The sequence below is a fragment of the Panthera pardus genome, unplaced genomic scaffold (genome assembly GCF_024362965.1).
Source record: "Panthera pardus isolate Hobbes unplaced genomic scaffold, ASM2436296v1 HiC_scaffold_10, whole genome shotgun sequence".
NCBI lineage: Eukaryota > Metazoa > Chordata > Mammalia > Carnivora > Felidae > Panthera > Panthera pardus.
The window spans coordinates 73,830,902-73,854,117 of record NW_026526655.1 but is presented as its reverse complement, the minus strand read 5'-3'; the positions used below and the strand labels follow the sequence as shown (position 1 = coordinate 73,854,117).

At 38.3% G+C, this 23,216-nt stretch overlaps 1 protein-coding gene across 4 annotated transcripts in view; it reads right to left on the bottom strand.

The window, feature by feature from the left end:
* The window catches only part of ACVR1 (activin A receptor type 1), a 139,733-nt gene that overhangs the window by 61,871 nt on the left and 54,646 nt on the right, over positions 1–23,216 (bottom strand). For 3 of the 4 annotated variants that reach the window (XM_019456895.2, XM_053908629.1, XM_019456900.2), the window contains exon 2: positions 4,570–4,643. In XM_019456895.2, the coding sequence (XP_019312440.2) occupies positions 4,570–4,636 (67 nt within the window). In that variant the 5' untranslated portion in view covers positions 4,637–4,643. Of the gene's footprint in view, positions 1–4,569; positions 4,644–17,448; positions 17,611–23,216 lie in introns of all 4 variants that reach the window. The other variant, XM_019456909.2, reaches the window with a different exon arrangement.

The following is a 23,216-nucleotide window of genomic DNA, read 5'->3' as shown; positions in this document are numbered from 1 at the left end:
CGTTTCATGAGCGTGGGTCTTCGATTTGTTTTCACATCTGTTCAGTATTTGACTTAGATCGAATTTTTAGAGTCTTCTCCACCTCCTACTGCTACTACCCTCCTCTCATATAAATGCACTAAATACGAACATTTTATAATGTCCACTGGGGGAAAAAAATGGATGTGGCTTCAGTTTACCCACAGCCAAAACAAACATCTCCTAAGAAGAAAAAACTAAAAGGAAACTTTGTCGTAGTTCACCTGACATCAACTAACACACCACTAGTCTGTTAGAGAAGAAAATCTGACAATAAAGAAACAGGATCTTAAAAGTGTGCACTTCCATCAGATATTTACACTTTAGGTCCTAGTAATGAGTGGCAAACAATTGCTCAATATTTCTCATCTCTCTCCCCAAAAAGTCTCTCATTTGATGATGTGTCAGTGAAAAAGATTTTATTCTGAAAAGGGATAAATTATAGTAATGAGAAATGAGAGCAACAAATTTAATAAAGACATTTCTCTTACACTCACTCGCCCCTTCAAGAACTTCCTGAATCTTCAATAATGAGAAATTCAAAGAAAGGCTTATTCTATTCTTCTTCTACAGTCGCAAAGAGGGGCACCTTTGTGGACCCTAACAAAAAGTCCATTGAAGTTATCCCTTTCCTTCCCTCATTGGGTAATTGGGCTGGAAAGTCTTGAGTGGTGATGGCTTTGGAAATAATAAAATCAAGTCAGCCCACAAACTAATTTAGAACTTAGCAATCTTCTCTAGAACAGGCCAAAACCTCTTGCAACAAACCTCTGCAAAAGTCCAGTGCTCCCTGCTATAATAAAATCTAACTATGGCTTGCAAATTTGATAAAATGTGGGTCATCTTAGCTTAGAAATATTTCTGAAGCAATATTCCATTTTAAGTATTTGTGTCATGGACGTCACCTGCAAATGCTCTCAGGGACAAAGGGAAAGCCAAACATGGAGGTTCTGGAACAAAAATGGACTTCTCCCCAGTGGCATAATAGCAGTATTAGAGCATGATTAGTCTTATTAATGGGAAGGGATAGGAAGGATATACGGATAATTAGGACTCAAGTGCTCTTCTCGGTGAGAGCAAATAAAACTCTTCCTGCAGCTAGAGTTGTGTATATAATGAACATGAAAAATGAATACTGGTATGAGAGATGAGAAATAAAAAAAAAAAACATAAACCCAGGTAAAGGAGCCTGATCATCTGCTCTCATCTCAGCTCTCAGACTGGACTGAGGGGGAGTCTAGCATGCATCAGATATAATGTCAGTGTGGACGTAGCTAATTTAAGGTACAGAAAAAAAAAAGCAATATTCTGAAGAAGGTTGATAATGATTGAAGCTCTTGAATACCATTCCTTAAAGTATATTATACCTTTTTGTTGGCTGTGTAATCCTGAGCGAGAGTTTTAACCAATTCAAAGGCACATCCCCAAAAACCTATCTCATCAGGGTAATCATGAGAATTATGGGAAATAACTCATATAAAACATTTGGCATATATTAGCCACCACTCAATAAGTATTGCCTATGATCATCAAGGAGATAGTTATAGTAAGCAGTATTTTCCAGACCTATTTAGTCTTTTTTGACATGGAGTATTTAGGATTCCATACAACTTGAGAAATATTCTAAAGTACACTCATACTAACCAAACTCTACCAAAATCACTATTGGGGACCTATTATTTGACGTGCACACTATTTCCAATCAATATTTAAGAAACATGTGGGAGTAATTTGGGAGACAAAGGGAAAGTTGTTGTTGTTGTTGTTGTTTTCAATGAACTAAAAAGAGTACACTACCCAACAAAATATATTGGAATAAAATCTCTATGACTTTCTTATTTATGCCCCAGTAATGCCATCTAGCTCCACTGAAGCACAATCAATCAGGTGCCATAGCTACTTTGCAAACATCAAACATGGTTCTATTTCCTTTTAAACTTGGTAGTCGAAAGGTCTGCACTCAATAATCTTTGGCGCTAGTATAAAGATTTTAGTTATCTGCCCTATTATTTACCTCTTTTGGTGAAATATTTTGTACTTAACATTTGCTTTATGACTAATGTTGAATATATTAGAGTACATTACAATCAAGGGTTCTCAGTGTGGGTTTTTTTTTTTAATTCCTAGTAAATATACAAAAACAAAGAGTCTTTTCACAGAATATGCTATTGACAGTTAACAAGAAGTTGAGTCATGAAGGGAAGACAGGACTAAGGCAACTGTTATTAGGATTAGAGCACTCTAGGCTATAGCACGCACTGGATATTCTGGTTTAAAAAAAAAAAAAAGCTATTGCAACTAAAGAATAAAGAGTCCTTTTCCTTCCTTGTAAACATCCTAGTGGTGGTGATATATTAAAGAGCAGGACTTCAGGGGCAATCCGTTTCCATTTCAGCCAGACTGACTTGTTTCATGACATATCTGCACTGGGGCTTTAGGGGGTCATCTGCCGGATTCTTTGGGCAGTTCAAGAGCTAAAAGCAGGAAAAAACAACCAATGACATGGTTGTTAATATTGACTCATAAACACCCTTTTCTCCTTCTTTCTTCTCCATTCTTTCTCCACTTCTTCTCTCTTCATACTACATACCCACAACCACAGGCCCACCCATGATATCAAATGAAACCAGTAAGAACTGCTTAATACCATACGAAACTGATACTATATCTAGGGAAGGGAATGGAATTTGGAGGGACTTTGTGCCACTACATTCTGTAGATTTTTTTTTTCCTAGTTACCATAGTGTAACGATTACACAGAGGAGGAAAATTCCTGTTTTCCTGTTGGGTCTCCAGATATTGTCAAATGTTCCTTGGAGAGTAAAATAACTCCCAGGTGAGAACGACTGGTAAAATTTGACTGTTAAAAATTTGAACTACCATCAAATTTTTCCAACCCAATTCTTACTAATTCTTACAACTTAGGACCCAACCTTTCCTCTGATTTAAACACCTCCAATTCTTTCAACTTACCACAGGGGATCCTTAATTTATATCTTATCTTATATATTTATATCTTAATTTATAATTTCTCGGTACTGTAGCATTATTGAAATGTTTTTAACACTGCTTAGAGCAGAATCTAGACTATAGACACCTAAATTGGTTACAACGGCACTGTCCAACAGAAACTTAATGTAAAGCCCATTACGTAGTATTACATAATGTAATATTATTGGATAAACATAGGAGAAAATCCAGATGACCTTGGGTACGGCAATAATTTTTTAGAGGCACAATCTATGAAAGAAATAATAAACTGGACTTCATTAAAATTTAAAACTTCTGCTCTGTGAAAGACAACATCAAGAGAATGAAAAAGCAAGTGACAGAATGGGAGAAAATATGTGCAAAAGACACACGTGATAAAAGACTGTTATTCAAAATGTGCAAAGAACTCTTACAACTCAAAAATAAGCAAACAAACAACCTGATTAAAAATTGGGCCAAAGATCTTAACCGCTACCTCACCAAAGAAGATAGAAAGATGGCAAATAAGTATATAAAAGCATATGCTCCACGTCAGATGTCATCAGGAAAACGCAAATTAAAACAACGAGATACCGCTACACGCCTATTAGAGTGGCCAAAATCCAGAATCACTGACAACACCAAATGCTGCTGAGGAGTTGGAGCAACAGGAACTCTCTCTCATTCATTGTTGGTGGGAATGCAAATGGTAGAGTCACTTTGAAAGACAATTTAGAGGTTTCTTATAAAACTGAACATACTCTACCATAAAATCCAGTAATCACAAACCTTGGTATTTACCCAAAGGAACTGGAAACTTTTGTCCACACACAACCTGCACAGCAACTTTATTCCTAACTGCCAAAACCCAGAAGCATCCGATGTATCCCTTCAGTAGGTCAATGGATAAATAAAACTGTGGTACATCCAGACAATGGAATATTATTCACTGCTAAAAGAAATGAGCCATGAAAAGACACAGAGGAACCTTAAATGCCTACTCACAAGTGAAAGAAGCTAATCCGAAAAGACTACATATCGTACGATTCCAACTATATGACATTCTGGAAAAGATAAAACTATGAAGGCAGTAAAAAGATCAGTGGTTGCTAGTGGTAAGGAGGGTGGGGGGAAGGAATGAACAGGTGGAGCACAGGGGGTTTTTAGGACAATGAAATACTCTGTATGATACTATAATGGTGGATACACGTCATTATACATCTGTCCAAACCCACAGAATGCACAACACCAAGAGTGAACCCTAACGTAAACTACAGACTTGGATAAATATGACGTGTCAGTGTAGGTCCGTCAGTTATAACAAGTGTACCACTTTGGTGGGGGGATGTTGGTGATGGGGAAGGGTCTGAATGTGTGGGGGCAAAGGGTATATGAGCACTCTCTATACCTTCCTCTCAATTTTGCTGTGAACCAAAAACATGACTTTAAAAAAATAAAGTCTTAACAAAGGGGGAGAATGAAGGAGTGTGAAGTGTGGCAGGATTAAGAACAACCTAGTTCACAGAGAGCCAAACACTACACAGAAACTTACCCTACTCCAAATAGCTGTGAGACACTTACCTTCCATACTAGGGGAAGGGAAAGCAATCATCATTAGCACAGGAAGAATCATCACTCCATCTACCATTGTACAACTGTGGAGGAAAAATAAGACATATAAGTAAAACAAAAAATTTAACCGTAGGATGACAAATTAAATTAAGCATACTATCTTCAAACTGCCATTCAAGGCCTTTCTTACAAATCCCCCTCACATATGTCGCCTTATTTCTTGGTAAATTTAAACATATACCCTTTACGTATTTCTAAACAAATCATCTTAAGGAGTTAATCAGATTTACCTCCCACTGGTGGCCACTCTAAGGCAGCTGCGACTTTCTCTGAGTCCAGAGGGTCTACCCTCTTAGAGGCAACTCAATAAGGACATAAAAAATTCCCAGCTAGAAGGCTAAGCATTCTCAAAGAATTTTAAGCTAGAATTTTATCTTATCCTATGAAATGCAAAATTGGCACTAAATTTAAAACCTCTGAGAAATATGAATAGACTGTTGTAACATGATGTTAAAGATTAAGTGACTGAATAATTCAAGCATAATTTTTGAACCTTACTTCTACTTTAAAAGAATTAGAGGTAGAGCATCATCACACAGCCCAAAAGGGGAACAATAACAACAACAAAAACAACACAAAAAAACCTACAACTTATCCCTCATCTATGACAAAGCAATGCAGGATAGACACAACCAGGATAGGAAGAAATCATGTAAATGTGAAATACATCAAACTATATAATCAAGAGAAAGTAAGATACCAGATATGAGTTTCAAGTTGATATTGCCCTAAATTGGCAAAAGCTCAATTTTCTAAGTCAAAGGACTACAACAAAGCACTTTTAATAATAACTTAAATAATTCCTGCAAAATTTTGGGAATATGATGAAGATTCTGGTTATACTAATTCTTTAGTACAAGAAATAATTTTTAAAAATTAAACCTTTGACTAGTTGTGATTTTCTGGATGGTAAATAAACAAGAAAACTGGTCAAGTTCTTTAATGCACACGTTAGTGTGCTATCTTACACTTAGAGCTCAAAGCAAAGAGCAAAACCTATTGCTACCTAAGCTGTCTGGAGTGGACACCTTCTGGTTCATATTAAAATCAAAAATTTTGGTTGGTGGTCAGACTGTTCATTCTCCACGTCCCCATCTTATCTTACCACCCTCATCTCAATCGGTCCATAATTATACTTCAGTCTACCCCTTCTCTAATAGCAATGTAAGGAATAGCAACGTAAGGAAGAAGCAATGTACCTTCTTTTTACACTTTTTAAAGCACATGAAACTTGAGTGTCCTCTTTTACTGTTATTATTATGTCCATGTTCACAAAGATCTTTTCTATGACAAGCCCCTGATTTGTGGCATATAAGTGCCTCATGTGGCTGCCAGTGTCGTCACAACCAGATACAGACTCCTCCATCACCATCTTGTCTCCATGCCTTTGAACGGGGAGCACACTGCTGGTTCCCTCTGCCACAACGGCCCTAAGCGTCCTCTTCTACCCTTCTTCTACTTACTCCCCTCCTCCTGTCATTCATGACCTAGCTCAAAAGGCAAGCATTTGGTGAAACACCTCTCCATCAGCAGTCACTTCTAGCACCCAGCACTGGGCTAACACCACTTGAAATCAATTACTTGTCTAAGTCAGTCTCCAACGCTAACCTTCCTGTCCCTAAAAGAGGTACATGGATCCTAGGGTCATGCAAGAACATTTACTGAATTACAGGATGAAAATACAGATCTTACTCTTATTACAATGGGGTTACATCCTGATAAATCCATCCTAAGTTGAAAACATCAGAAGTGGAAAATGCATTTAATACACTTAGTCTACCAAACATCAGAGTTCAACCTAGTCCACCTTAAATGTGTTTAGAACACTTATTAGCCTACTGTTGGGCAAAATTATCTAATGCAAAGCCTATCAAAGCCTGTTTTACAATAAGGTATTGAAAACCTCATGTAATGTATTGAATACAGTACTGAAAGTGAAACACAGAATGGTTGTGGGGAACAGAATGGTGGTAGGTGTGTCCGTTGTTCACCCTTGTGACAGCGTGGCTGGGAGCTGCAGCTCACTGCTGCTGCCCGGTGTCACGAGAGAGGGTCATACCACATATTGGTAGCCCAGGAAAAGACCCAAGGATCCAAAGATCAAAATTCGAAGTACAGTTTCTATTGAATGTTTATCACTTTCACATCATGGCAAAGTCAAAAAAAATCTCTAAGTCAAACCCGAAGATCAAAATTCGAAGTACAGTTTCTACTGAATGTTTATCACTTTCACATCATGGTAAAGTCAAAAAACTCTTTTAGTCAAACCATGAGAAGTCAGGGACTATATATACTAGAATTTGTATCCTATGCAAAATCTAATAGAGCGATAAATAACTTGAGGCTTTATTTGGTGTCTCTCTCAGTTCCTTTGACAGTCTAGTTCAAAAGATGTCTTCCAGAAAGAAATGTGGACATGATTTGCTTAGAGTACAGCCATGTACTATACTTCTGAGGGTCAATTTAAGTATGTTATGAAACAAGCCCTCCCCAGATTACAAGTGTTCTAAAACTACAGATTGAATATATTATTAATGAAAGCACCAGAAAGAATAAGAAAATGGTGGAGTTGATATCTCTATTCCTAGTGGTTGTTTGTTAATCACTTTACTAGAAAAAAAGCAGTTAATATTCAGTTCAATCTGACAAGAAGCAGGCTCCCCAAATTCAAAATTAAAAACTACTTGAAAATGGATTTGCTTCCAGTATCATAAATAGTAAACATTATCCTGAATAATACAATGTTATCACCATTAACAATACCTTAAATATTTCACTGTCAAACTTTTTAAAATTTCTATTTTATGTATATTATATCATACATAGTTTTTATTTTATATGAAACTTACAAGCAACACACACAGTGAGGGTACATGCTTAAAAATATTTTTAATGGATGGGATATGTCCTCAAAAGCCTTTGAAAACCACTGGACTATCTTGTTCTTATCTGTGAATTCCCAATTCTCCTTTCCTTCCTTCCTTCTTTCAATACCTATTAAGGGTCTACTCACGTATTAGACATTAGAAACTTAAAATGATAAAGATATATAAACATAGCCCTTACTATCATGGAGCTTTCATCTATGGTGATAATCAAATAGTCATCCAAATGATTTTATAATTAAAAACTAAATGAAGTGCCAGTTATAAAAAAAAACAAATGGGTTAAATAGGATTGCTAACAAAATAACTTGAGATTTTCTGTGTAGAAGAGCTTCCCCAGGAAGGTTATATCTAAATAGGAATCAGAAAGATGAGTAGAAGATACCAGAACAAGGATGAGTGTGTAAGCGCGAGCGCGCGCGCGTGTGTGTGTGTGTGTGTGTGTGCGCATGTGTTGGGGTGGGTAGCACCTTGAGGTGGAGGGTTGCATTTAAGGAGAAAGGCGCAGCTTCTCAGCTTACGCAGAGGCCCTACAGCCAGGACAAGCATGAAGTCCTACAAATTTACGCATATTTCAGAAGTGAAGAAAAAAGCCAGGCTGGGTCACAGCCAGCCTAGAAAGAAGAGTTAAAGAGGGTGGAGAAACCCAAGAAGGCTGAAGGTAGGCAGAGGCGGAACTTCGATAAGGCACAAAAAGCCCAGGGAAGCCCTCCACTCACTCACCTCTGGACATTCTTGCCAACCATGTTCCTCTCCCTTCTCACATCTGGTCCCTAACTAACCATCCATTTTCCCAGGCACTCTGACCAGCCGGCTTCCTAGCTTTGTATACATGATGCTCTTCAAGAGTAGGTCCTTTTTTTTAGAGTCCAACCTGGCTAATTCCTATTCAGCCTTCAAGTCTCAACTATCACCTCCTTCTAGACTGTCCTTGCCTCAACCCTCACAGCCCTCATTACACTTTCATATACCACTTTGTTAATTTTCATTCACAGAACTTATCATAATTAATAATTATATGTTCATACCCGTGTGTGCTTTTGAACATCTGTCTCCTCACTAGACAGTAGATTCTGTGGTAGCAAATTCTACAGTCAATTTTATTAACCACTACCAAGTAGATGCACATTAAATATCACTAAATTCAAAATTTCCCTGAAATAATCAGCTCAATTTAAGTTTAAATTCTAAAGAGTTAGCTATCACTCCCATGTCCCAACACACAAGCACATACACACTGCAAAGAAATGACAGGATTAAGATATTTATCATCTCTGTGACTTTAATCTCTACCATTTAGTTTGGGTACTAATAGAAGTCAGCAGTTAATAAGCTTCAAAATCAAGAATCTTTCTACTATTAAAAAAAAAAACCTAAAAAACTAAAATTAAAAGACTATCACCATTGGCAATTTTTCCTGTCACAAAGCCAACAAAAACCCATGCCCCAAAATACATTTAACATATTATGATCATGCAAGCAAAATTAATACTTGATATTAGGCTCATAAATGGAAAACAGGAAAAAAAAGAATTATAAAGTTAATCTCCCAATCTAGTCTGTTTATAGGATAGATAGCTCAAACCTGCCATAATAAAAAAAAAATCTTTGGAAAAAAATATGAGCATCGCTACTGGTTGCCCTTTTGTTCAGTCTCTGGAGTGTCTCTGCTAACCAGTTAATTCAGCTATTAAAAACAGTACATCTAAAAGGAAAGGGGAAAAGAATGTAGAAAGGAGAACGTTCTGGAATAAATTCCCTGGTCATATTTTAATTATAAAAAAAAATCAGTATCCCAAAGTCCCAACTTGAGGCCTCAAGGATCTATTCCCAACTTTAAAATACACTGAAAAGAAAATATTGTTTTTAAAGGTAAATTTTCAATTATCCTGCTCTCAAGTATTCCGGCGTATGAAGTTTCAGATGTAGGTTGGCAAAAAAAGAGGGACTGGTAGTGGAAAAAGAGAGGAACAATAATTCAATAGTTTGGGGATGCCTTACTCCACTGGCTTTCACACTTTTTGGTCTCAAAATAACTTTACAGTCTTGAAAAGTATTGAGCCCCTTAAGGAGCTTGTCAATGTGAGCTTTATCTATCAATATTTACTCTATTAGAAATTTAAACTGAAGAATTTTTTAATACTGTATTTGTTTTAAAATAACATTAAACATGCTGGAGTGCAAAGGTGATTCAGTCAGTTAAGGGTCCAACTCTTGATTTCGGTTCAGGTCATGATCTCACAGTTTGTGAGACTGAGCCCTGTGTTGGTCTCTAGGCTGACCATGCACAGCCCAGGTGAGATCCTCTCTCTTTCTCTCTCTATGCCCCTCCCCCATTCATGTGCACACCTTCTCTCTCTCTCTGTCTCTCTCTCTCAAAATAAATAATCAAATAATTGTTTAAAAATTAGAAATAAAATAACAATAAACATACTACCCTGTCCAAAAAAAGGTAGTAAGAAAAGTGGCATTATTTTCCATTTTTGCAAATCTCTATGTTTGGCTCAGTAGAAAACAACTGGATTCTCTTATATAATTCTGCATTCAATCTGCTATGCCATGTTGTACTTGTTGAAGTACATATAGAAAATACAACCTTGCACATATATATCCGAGGAATCAGAGAGATGATTGATACATAAACACTCTTGGAAGGACCTCTTGGAACCACTGAGAACATCACAGAGACTCCACGAGATTCTGGACACTCTGGGAATCATTGCCCTACTCTTTTAAATGTTCATTCTTTCTACCATACCAGACAACCAGATGGTACCTGATATTTTAGGATAAGCATTTACCCAATCCATGACAAAAATGTTACTGTTCTATAGCTTTAGAAATCTCATTAACTTCTCTATCATCAAAGAAGTCAACAAGTCTAATGGTCAAGGAAGAAGGCATTAGACTTTTGTTTGGAATGTAGGAAGAATACTTTATGTACACAACTAAATATTTTTTACATGTGACATAAAATCTGTGATAAGAAGGTACTCAACTGTTCATCTACTTTGGTTGAACCAAAATCCATGTGCAGTGTTCTACGGTTGGCTAACTGAAAAATCATAGATTACTGGGGATTCCAGTTTATTACCTGAAGCGTACAGAGTATAAATTTTTGCCTCCAATATATGTCATCTCCTTTCTTTTCTTGGATAAGGTCTTCTATCCCTAGTAATTGATCTGTCTTTCCTTTAGACACAAGGGAAAGAGCTATTCAGAAAAAGTTTAAGGACCCACCCATGTTAACTAAGGTACCCTCTTTAAATCAGCACCATCTCTTACAATGTCTCAGGACTACTCTCTTAGTTAGGAGAAGGAACAGCCCCATGATTTTTCTGCTACAAACAGGTATATCACCAGGGCAGAACAGATCCGCTTTCAAAATCCCCTGGTACTTTTTAAACTCCATTTATAGATCAGACATATCCAGTCAAAGAGCTCAATTTTGAACACGTGTGGGCTTGAGACCAAGTGTGGCACTTGTTTTATGCATCACAATTTTTTACAGCTGGACAGGAGCCAGAGACACATTGTAATACATTAACTCCTCTCCCCCCAAAATCACAAAACGTTTTGATATTGATCACAGAATAAACAAGAGCATAATACACTTCTATATTCAATTTTTGGAACTCATATTAAGCAATCTAGTTGCTAATCCACTATTAGAACGAAGGATATTCCTAAAACCTAGACTTAAGGACAGCAAACAGCTTGTTATCTGCGATGTTGGAGATGAAGGAAAAGTTGTAAGACAAATTAAGATACTTTTCCATCAGAAAGGTCTACAAAATGTTCATTGTCTGGACCAGTCTAAACTCATTTGGTCTGTCCATTTGTTCAACACATAATTTACTGAGTACTTATTTAATAGGGTCTTTCTTGATACTCTCCTCAATTCATCTTCTAACAATTTACAAGTTAGAAAGAATCTTAAAAGCCGAGGTTGTACACCCACCTCTCCCAATTTTGAATAACTTTTACACCATCTACATGCGGTTGTTCTCTCATCACTGGTGAGGGTTGTCACTACTTTTCCAGTTTTTTTCTTTGTATTTCTTTATTGGTCTCTGCCATGCCTTCCATTAGGAAAACAAATTCATTCTCTTTAATATAAAAGGTAGAGGCAGAGCAGGAAAAGGAGCAAGAGTAATTCTGTTTTCTCTTGTTATCTGTTAACATTACATAGTTCTCACCCTAACAGTAGTGGCACATACTAACTAGCCAGACACTGTGCTTAGAGATCATATGCACTGTCTCATTCAATCTCTCCCTCAAATACTCTAAAATAATACTCATATTAATCCCATTTTACAGATAAGAACATGAGTGGGTAGAAGTAACTTGCTAAAGGACACAAGATTAAACCTAAGACCACCTGACCAGAGTTCAGGTGTTATTAAACCATGACTTACAACCTTCATTAAACCAGCCAGCCACAGTTTAGCAATGTGTGTTTGTCATCCTTAACATTTCATCCAAGTTTCAACACATTCTGTGCTTTAACCATCTGGATTTTCCTCTTAGAAAATAATCTTTACTCACGGCTATTTGGACCATCTTTCAATCATGCCCTCTTTCCGTTGCTCTAACCTCAAAATTAATTTCATAGGCTCTGCAAACTCAGATTATCTCTGTACTCCTGAAAACAAGATCTAAATGTGAAAGGAAAACCAAGCCACTCTGATACTGTTCATCAAGTGGTTTCCATCTCCCACCTCTCAACCCACTCTCCGGTTCTCCTGTAGCTCACATCTCAATATGAAAGCAGAAATTAGTGTAAGCCAGGCACATTTGGGACAGAGTTAGTAGTAAGACAAATTCTGGACATGAAACTTTGCAGGAGGGTATACTTAAAACAACCACCCCCAAGTAGGACAAAAATCATCCATTATGTACCAACAATTCTGTCTCTTCTATGCTCAATAGGCAGAGAGACAACCCAAGGACAGCTTGCTTGCAACTACCTGGACCTGTGGAAGGGGTGAAAAGAGGGCTGTCAGTTACGCTGGAAAAAAAAAAAAAAAAAGGCTAACCTGAAGCCATCATACCATATAAGTCAGGGACTTTTCTCCAGTTCACAAATGACCTGTGAAATATATTTAACACCACACTGTGTCTGAACTGGCAATGTGTAAGTTGCCAGGGCTTGGTTTTATATAGACTTCACTGCTGCTGCAGGGTTTCTGGTGGGATGTTACTTTCAGAATATTAGCATGTAATTTGATCTTCCGCGATAGATGAATACAAATAGCTTCTTGGACAAGTCCTATAGAACTGAAACCCAGCCCCTGGATCAGTCCATCCTGTAGTTAGAGGAAATAATTACAGATTATTTCAGGAAAGAAAGGGTTTTGACTGAAAGAGTTACACTACAAACATTCCAGCTGTGACAGATGGACCCAAGATAAGGCTTGGAAAGGAGAGGAAAAGAACAATATAATCTGAACGGGCTTTGGGGGGTGGGGAAGATGAGCCTTCATTGAATGAAAAGTGAAAGGTTTAAGTTAGGCTAGCATGTAAGAACCAAAGAGTCCCCAGTAAATTTATTTTAAATGTATACAGGACGAAACTGACTTTGCTGCACCCCTACCCAATTTACAGATAATACTAAGCAAAGCTTCTGAGATTTTGATGTTGTGATCACCCACTGCATGCCTTACTGGTATCCAAAGACTAGGTTTTATTTCAACACGCTTGACTGCATGGAAACTGTCCCTCATTTTCCACTTCGTTCCCTGTGTATCAAATAGCCATGGCTCTCCTGCTTTGTTTCAACTTACAGGACCCCATCAACTCCCAGCTGTTTTGTTATATTCTCCTAGGTAGCTCAGGGCTCATGCCTCTCCCTCTAGTTCACATACTATGACTGGAACGATTTTTCCTTTTTTTTACCCAGTGGTAGGAAGGACCCTGTTATCCCTATTCCCTCCCCCCACCACTGGCCCGAGACAAAACTTGTGGATGCCCAACTGTGGAGTCCATCTAAAATCGCACTTCCTCCCTAAATCCTCAGTCAGATGCTGCCTCGACCCTCTGTCTTCTCATTTCTAACTATGCCTGAAGTTTCCCCTTTCACCTAATAGTGCAGACTTGTGTACCCATTACTGGACAAATGGTGTTTCAGGCAACTACTGTCTGATAAAACTGTCCCAATTCTAAGGCTAATATAATTAACCTATAATAATTTGAAGGCTGGAGGGAAGGCTAGGATGAAATAAAAGAGACACCAGTACCAAGGAGGTATCTCTCTCTCATTTTTTTTTTTTTTTTTTTACATTGGAGACACTAGAGCATATTTCTGTATTTTTTTTTTTTTTTACATTGGAGACACTAGAGCATATTTCTGTGGAGGTAAAAAAACAAAAACAAAAAAGCAACAATAAAACCTCAAATAAGCCCACCCTTTATACGCCAGCCTGACCAGAACCTTCCTTCCCATCCATACTACCTACACACTCAAGCCTATTCCCACCTCAAACCTTCCCGCCCTCGCCCTTACATTATATTACCCTGCCAAATTTTCTCCTAGCACTTAGCACTGTGAAATCTGTTTTGCTGATTTATTAGTTCACATTATTATTACATATATATATGCATTTAACACAAGAGTAAAAAATAAACATTACATATATATATATATATATATATATATATATATTTTTTTTTTTTTTTTTTTTTTTAATATTTAACACAAGAGTAAAAATTCTACCTAACTCATGGCTACATCGCCATGCCTGGCACATACTGGGCACTCAATATCAATTAAGACACAGTAACTTTAACTTCTTAGTCTATGCTACGCTTTGGTTCAGGTGGGGAGAGGGAGGGGAGGTTTAAGGAATTGTATACAGCCTGGCAAGGAAATGACTGGGGGAGGGTAATACTCCTCATTCTCAATTTAATATAGTAGCAACCAGGTATTTGAGATAAATGAAAAGATCTCCTTTGTAACTTGGATTTCAGTTTTCCAAGGTGTCATCCAAGAGAAGCAGCCAAACAAAAAGTCGGCTGGCAGACTCCGGGTATACCAGACAACTCCCTGGTGGACAATATCCCATTTGGAAAGGACCGCATGGAGCTCTAGTTGCAGATACCAGCCGATCTGCCCAGAGCCATCCCCAGTGACCTCTGAGACAGCTTCTGTAGCTTGAAAATACATCTTCTACCAGTCAGAAATTGACATATTATCTCCTCCTCCCACCCCCAGTCTTCTAACAGTTATTGATGCTATTTGGAAAGCCATGCTTCCATGCCTATTAATAACCTCCAGAAAGAACCCCAAGGAAGTGTCAAGAGAAAAACAGATACTACTGGTGGAAGCCAAAGACTCAATCAGAGTTACAATTAGCAATTAATATATCTGAACAAAAAGAAAAGTTGTAACATCTTCGGTATCATAGGTTATCTGTCCAGGAGGCTTACAACAAAATACTCTGCCAATGAATTCATGAAATGTTCAATCAAAAATACTGGTCTTTACAGAAAGGAGCACTTTTAAAGGACCCCTTATCTGTTTAAACAGACCAGCACCAGCTACTATCTTTATCTACACAGCAATGATTCCGCGGAATTTTGCTTACAAGACTGATATCATTAAACCTTTATAGTTATTTACATCTTTGTCAAGTTTCTTCAGGTGACCCCTCAAAGAGCAACTAAATCAACCTACTCTAAAATAATGGAGTAACTAATTAACAATCTCTACAAAGACTTCTCTTAGTGGTCTTCTTCCTCTCCCCTCCCCGGACTAGAATGTGATTAATGGAATTCTCTCACAACTTAGCTTGAAATATGCTTTTGCCAGTTGAGCAGCTAAAGCAGAATCAGATAATTGTGGTATGACTCAACAAATGCACAGCTGTTCATTTAAATATATCCATCAAAAGTATAAATACGATCATGAGAAAGAAAATGGAACTGTGTACACAGGGACAGTGCATAAGTCGAACGGGTTAGCACTGAAGTAACCACAACAGACAACAAGGAGAAGGGGAGTCACAGCTGGGAGAGGTTCTGCATCCCAGGCAGAGAGAGACCAGAAAACCGAAGGAACTGAAAAACCACCCGCCCAACCCCAAACACTCCGTGACCTAAAAAAGAAATTAATGGCAAGTTAAACGTAAAAATAAATGAGTTCTACTACGTGGGGAGAAAGAAATGAAATCTAGGAAATAGCTGATGCTCCCAAGTACTGTGAGGTAGAAAGCCTACAGGGTAGAAATGAGGAATCCAATCTGTTATTCAAAACAAAACAAAGACCCGAAGCCCCGGCCGAGGAAAACAGGAGGAACAGGGATTCTCAGTCCTCTCCCCACAACCTTCTAAGACTGTGATTATGAAATCGTGAAATGTGGGAATCCCTCCAACAGTCCCAAAGCAAATAACTGAAAACTATCACCCCACACCAGGCAACACATTTTAGAGGTTCCACGCACATGACAGTGCCCACCTGAGCACGAAGGAAAGGAAACCAAGAAAAAGAAATCAGAGACTTAGAAGAGGAGCGAAGAGAGCCCTGAATGACAAAAACAAGTGCCTGCTCAGTCCTGCAGACCCCATTCCTTCCTTCTTCCTCAGGGATGGGCCCTAGGGCCTGATGGAACTTGAGAAGCAAAGGTACTGAAGACCTGGGTGCCTCTCCTCTTTTAATACGTAATTCAAAATAATAACAAATCAAAGGAACATCTATTCCATGATGATGATTTCCAAGCTTTCCCTGAACCATCAAAAATCAAGTTCTTGCCAAAAAATAATCTCTCCGGTTGAGGGGTGGCAGATGCTCATGTTGAGCCTGACCATTCGGCCATCTTGCCTGGGGAACCATTCACGTTCTCCATTTTAACAGACAAACCTCTTCTATTATTGTAAGTGACAGCTATTTGGACAACCACCTCCTACCTCAGGCCCTAGTCCTCCCACACTGACCCTCTTCATCCTTCATAGAAAACTTTCTAGCAAGAGCAATCTGCTCCTTCCATGTGCTCCCAGTCCTCTATCCAATCCATCACTGAAGTGCCTCTTGTTAAGGGTCTCTTTGTAGACCTTACCTTATCCTTCATATCTGTAAGGGATCTGAGATTTGGATTCGATTGACCAGACATGAGGCCCAGGAACCCCCCAAGCCCTCAGCAATTCAGGTGGTACTGAGAATAGAGGGGGGGCTCACTTGCCCATTCTGCAACATGGTGTTGCTGATGACCCCCTTCTGTCCCTGGGTTCCTCCCTGGCTGGGATTCAAAGGCTCCACTCTCCCTAGATCTTTACTTTTATGGTTTGGACCTTTTCAGTTTCCTTGGATGGGGTTTTCCTCTTCTGCCACTCATCCCTGAAATCTTAGTTTCCCACAGGGCCTCACATCTCTGCTCCCTCTTCTCACTCAAGATGGTACCCAATTCCTTAGCATCAAGGCCACCAAGCTGAGACTGAACCACCAGGTAGAGAATGGGATCGCCCATTCGTTACTCGTATACTCCTATCCTTACCACCTTCTTCTCCCACCATATGTCCTTGTCTTTCCATTGTTTACAAAATTAATTTAAAAAATTGTATCAGATATTTCAAATTACATAAAAACTAAAAAGTATTTTAAAAACCCGATTTTTGACCCCCCAGGTTTAATCATAAGCACCATCCTACCATCTAGTTTCAAAAATAAGTGATCTTATTTCCTCTGTTCTGCCCATTTTCTTCCTGTGGTATTTTAATGAGCATCCCAGATGTCACATCATTTCACCCGCAAATTCTCTCACAAATAAGAACTTCTTCTAAATACAACTATAAAATCAACATCTCACCTAACAAAATTAAAAGTATCCCTCTTCCAAATATCATCTAAAAGCTAATCAGTGTTTCAATTTGCCTGATTTTCAACTATAAACATCCCCTGCACTCCCCCCCCCCACACAAAAAAATTACAGGGAAAATGGGAATAGCATACCAATAAGTTGTTTTCACTGCTTTCCATTATTATAACGAGAGGTTCAGTGTTAGGATTGTGGCAGTACTGAGAATACTCTGTGTGTAATGTGGCAGAAAGCAAATGAGTTACTATGGTATATTCGAATTCTAGCATCTCCCGCTGTTTCGGAGAACCAGAAATCTGTGTGTGAAATAAAGGAAATATACATGTAATAGAGAAAAGGTTAAGTAAGAACCATATAAACTCAATTTGAATTGGAAGCATCAGTATGAACTTACGAAGTATTCTATATATAGTTATCCTTTGTCTACTAAAAGGCCTAGAAACAATGACCTAGGCAGTATGTATTCCTAGTGCCCAGACAGTGGAGTTAAAACACCACTTCTCACTAAAAGAAAAAGAACAAGTTGAATTGAACCATGGTTACCATCACCAAATCCAGCCAGTAGGAAATTAGAGATCAAATGGATGAGTTCTTCAACAGATAAACTATAAGGAAAGAAGGAAAGGAAAGGGTTGCTTGGGGAACCTGAGGTTTGAGAGACTTAAAAGACATAAAAGGATGCTCAAGACTAGAGTACAGAGGCTAGGTATGCACACATGGGTGATAAAACCATAAAGAAAGGCAACAGAGCAATTATTACAGAAGTGAAGAAAGCAGTGACTTCTGGAGGGAGAGAGGGGCTATGTCTGGCCTGGGACACACCAGGGGCTCAAGGGAAACTGCTAATACTCTCTCTCTTGATCTGTGTGGTGGTCACAAAAAATATTCCCTTTATAATAATTACCTAAACTATGTATGCTTTATGTGGATAGCTGTGTTTGATCTTATAATAAAAAGATAAAAAGAAGACCAAAGCAGAATGTGTGCTGTTAAAAAACAAAAACAAAAACAGAAAAAAGGGCACATTCATGATAAAACACACACACAGACACACACGCATGCGCTCTCTCTCTCTCTCTCTCTCTCTCTCTTTCTCTCTCTCTCTCTCTCTCAGGAAGTAACAGCACTGTGTATCGTATATATACACAAAAATCTCCCCAGTTCTGTGACATAAATAAGGTTTTGTAAATAAACTTTTGAAATATCAACTATTTTTTATCTTCAACATGAAAACTGTTTTTGCAAGTTCCAAGTTTATCAACTGTTAATAGAGAAATAGGCATGAGTTAGCTAGTCATAATCAGAAATCAAGTATTAAATAAAATTAATACATCGTATGATAGGTTGGTCCTTCCTCTCTCCTCCTTCAATTATAGAAGTTTCATGGGCCAAGGATATAGGGAGATTGTAGAGTCCAGATCAATGTTTCCCAAGCACAGTGTAAAGCTATCATCAAGCAACAAAAATTAAAATCATAAAGATGTGAGCCCTCGTATATATACATATAACAATCCCGACAATGATATCAGCAGGTGTTCTTCTTACAGGGGAGAAAGTGGTGACTAGATATGATTATTTTAAAGTTCATGTATTTTTAATTTTTTTTTTTTTTTTTAATTTTGAGAGAGAGAAAGAGTAAGCAGAATAGGGGCAGAGAGAGAGGGAGAGAGAGAATCGCAAGCAGGCTCCACACTCAGCACGGAGCCAGATGTGGGGCTTGATCTCACAACAGTGAGATCATGACCTGAGCCACAATTAAGAGTCAGATGCTTAACCAACTGAGCCACACAGGCACCCCAAGTGCCCATATACTTTTTAAAACCTCACACATGAAAATAGACATGAATGAATATTCTGTGAAATGGCACTTTAAAATTCCACCAAATGGAACTTAAAGAAAATATGAAAATTCTGCAAAATGGAACTGCCCCCATCACAAGGAGTAACACCCATAAGCTCTGAGAGTTAAAAAGCTGTGATCCTGGTACATGCATGGGCAGATAGATCAGTAAAACTAAATGGATACCCCAAAAATGGACCAAGATGTACAGGAGAATATAGAATACAAAAGAAATCAAAGAAGAAAAATTGGGACTTTCAGTAAAATTGGAACAAGTAGCCAGTGTGACAGAGACCACTAATTTCTCACTAAAATTCCTTCTTGGCTGCTTCTTGGGCACACGCTGACCCACAGAGACTGCATTCCCCACTCTCCCTTGCAGCTTGATGCACCCCAAGACCACGTTCTCACCAATGGAAGTATAAGTGGTGTATGTGCAACTTCTGATCACTTGCCCTGGACTTTCTCCATTGTCCTTTGCATGGAGGGAGCCCAGATACAGGAGCAACCCATCTATGACCATGCAGATAAATACTGGACAGCAGGAACATAAGTCTCAATGACCAGTGGATAGGGGCTGGTCTGCTGACCTGGTTTGTTCACACCGGTACCTTTAGGTGAGGACAAAAATCAACTTCCATGTTCTTTGAACCATAGCATATCCCCTGGTTACAGCAACTCAGCCTTATCCTAATTAATAGAGAAAAATTAAGTTGGATTCATACCTAACATTCCAGATGGATCAAAGATTTAAACCTAAAAAACACCGAGCCACATGACATACAAGGCACCATGAGATAGATATTTAGTTTAGAAATGGAAAAGGTCTTTTTCCTGTGATACAAATTCCTGAAGTCACAGAAAGTTTGATTATCTATGTAGCGCTACAAATGTTTTTGAACATCTTTTATTGACTGTCTCTTCCACTACAATGTAAGCTCCATGTAGCAAGAATTGGGATCTGTTTTCTTCACTATTATATATACACAGCTGCCCAGAACAAGTGCCTAATACATAAGAGGCATTCGATAAGTATTTGCTGAGTGAATAAATTGGTATATTTAAATATACACGATTTTAAATAATATGCACAACACAATAATTATTTCTGTGCAAATGACAAAACATAAATATCACTTGTCACACTTAATTTTGTTAATGCATAGGAACACCTATGAACTGATAATAAAAAAAAATCAATAACCCAATAGGAAAATAGACAAAGGACACCAACGTACAAGGAACACAATTGGAAAGTGTTTAAAATTATGAAAAGATGCTCGATGTCAACAGAAATAAAAATGCAAACTAAAGCTACATTAAACTGTCATTTCTCACCTATCTATTTGGCAAAGAAAAACACCTTTGACAATCATACTGTGATCAGCAAGGGTATGCGGAAGCAGTGTTCTCATCCACTGCTGTTGAAATCAAAAACTCCACAAGCTCAATGAGCAGAGCAACTTGGCAATAAATTTATACAAAATTTAAAACGTGTGTACCCTTTTACATAGCAGTTCTGCAAGAAATGGATCCTACAGATATGTTCGTGACCCTGTTTGAAATATTATATGTCCAAGGTTATTCCCTACAGCCGTGTTCACAATAAAAAACTAGAAGGGATCTAGATGGCCATCAACATAGCAGTGGTTAAATAAATTACAGCACTGGTCCACAGTGGAATACTAGGCATCCATTAAAAAAGAATGCAGTATTGGGGTACCTGGGTGGCTCAGTCGGTTGGGCGTCTGACTTCTGCTCAGGTCATGATCTCGCACTTTGTGAGTTTGAGCCCCGTGTCGGGCTCTGTGCTGTCAGTGGGGAGCTCACCTCGGATCCTCTGTCCCCCTCTCTTCCTGCCTCTCCCCCACTCACTCATGCTCGCTCTCGCTCAAAAATGAACATTTAAAAAATTAAAAAGAAAAGAATGCAGTATTAATATGGAAGATCTTCCAAGAAATTTTATCTCAGTGAAAAAAGGTACAAAATAGTATATATTGTTACCATCTGGGTTAAAAAAAACCACACACACTCACACACAAAAGAAATTGCAATAATCTGTAGGTTATGTGCTGTATATTATATATGCCCTGAAATCTCTGAAAGAAAACACAAAAAATTGTAGGAATTTTTGGTAGGAATTGCCTCTAGGAAGAATAATTGGGCACTTGGGAGATGGGGAGGAGTGAGGCTTATTTTTTCTCACTTTTGTACCTTTTTAATCTTATAAACATTGATTGTATCACCTTCTGAATATAAATATTTTACCAAGTAAAAACATTACAAATATTTATCTCTAACCCCTAGAAATCTGACCACTTCTCTGGCGATTCTTACTGTCAAACACACTTGGAAAACCAGTGAGCTGAACAGTCTTAACCCTGTTTCATAATTAAGAATCACAGGGTTAGCAATTAACAAACACCATCATCTCCTACTCGTTCAAACAAATACATATGCAAAATAAAGTCAGTCTCTTAGTTCCGTCCCTGTTATTCATTACTTCCTCTTAAAACTAATTCAACCTCATGCCCACCTTAAATGGGCATGAAAATATTTCAAAATGCTCCAAGAATGGTAGCCAGAACCAACAATTCCACTAATATATTAACACAGCCTGGTGCCTAAGAAGTTCCTTGCAGTCACACAGAAGATGAAACATTGCCATAACTGTCACCTGGGCAACAATCCAAAGCTGTGCATCATCTGCCTTGGAAAATAAAAACTCACATCGTTAAGACTAAAAGTCCAATGTCAACAGCCGTGGCTTTTGTTTTCTGCCTAATGCGAAAGGTCTCCCCCCGCATCCCCCCTTTAAATTATAGGCTAACCCCTCACTTGAGGACCGGTTATTACGTTACAGCCTTCTAAGGAACACTAAGCAGTCATTATTTAGACTGACATTCTGCTTAAAAGGAAAAATTCTTCTTGAAAGGGAAAATGTCCACAACTTATCAAGTGGAAGGAAAAAGCAACTTGTAAAACAAAATGTATAGTCATGTTCATCAAGCTTTCAACATAATGAATATGCATACTGTTTGTAATACGATAAGATCTGTGTATGAGTAAGTATGTGTTTCAAATTATCAGCTATGGGCAAAAGAGCAAAGACAGAGAGGAAATTTTACCTGTACCTATGTCTGTATTTTATACTGTTTTGTAATACTTGCAATTAAATAATCAAAAATAAACTATTTATATAAAGAATAAAGTTTTTAAAAATAGTAAATTAGACTTTCTTTTAAAAACAAAACAAAACAAAAATGTCGGACAGGTACTGGAGACTTTCCAAAAGTGTTGAACCAAGGAGGCTGCATAGACTGACCTCTACAAGCCTGAATCCTGAGTTACGTGTTTCTGTGTCTATATGCAAGTTTCCAACCATATCTGAACAACCTGAACACTCAGCTCAAGAGACACACCCACCAATATTTAGCACTTCAGGCCTCCCCTCACAGAAACATCTTATAGACTCTATTCTAAAGTAGGTATTTGTGGGGTGCACAGCTGGCTTTGTCAGTAGAGCATGCAACTCTTTTTTTTTTTTAACATTTATTCATTTTTGAGGGACAGAGAAAGACAGAGTATGAGCGGGGAAGGGGCAGAGAGAGAAGGAGACCCAGAATCTGAAGCAGGGTCCAGGCTCTAAGCTGTCAGCACAGAGCCTGATGTGGGGCTCGAACTCAAGAACTGCGAGATCATGACCTGAGCTGAAGTTGGACGCTCAACCGACTGAGCCACCCAAGTACCCAGGCATCCCTCTTTCTCTTTTTTTTAATGTTTATTTATTTTGAGAGAGAGAGAGAGAGAGAGAGAGAGCATGAGCAGGGGAGGGGCAGAGAGAGAGGAAGAGAGAGAATCCCAAGCAGGATGTAACCTCACAAACTGCAACATCATGAACTAAACTGAAATCAAGAATCGGGTGCTTAACAAACTGAGCCACTGAGGCACCCCAAGCATGCGACTCTGGATCACAGGGTTGCGAGTTCAAGTTCCACACTGGATGTAGAGGTTACTCAAAATAAAATCTTTAAAATAAAATAAAATAAAAATATTTGTATT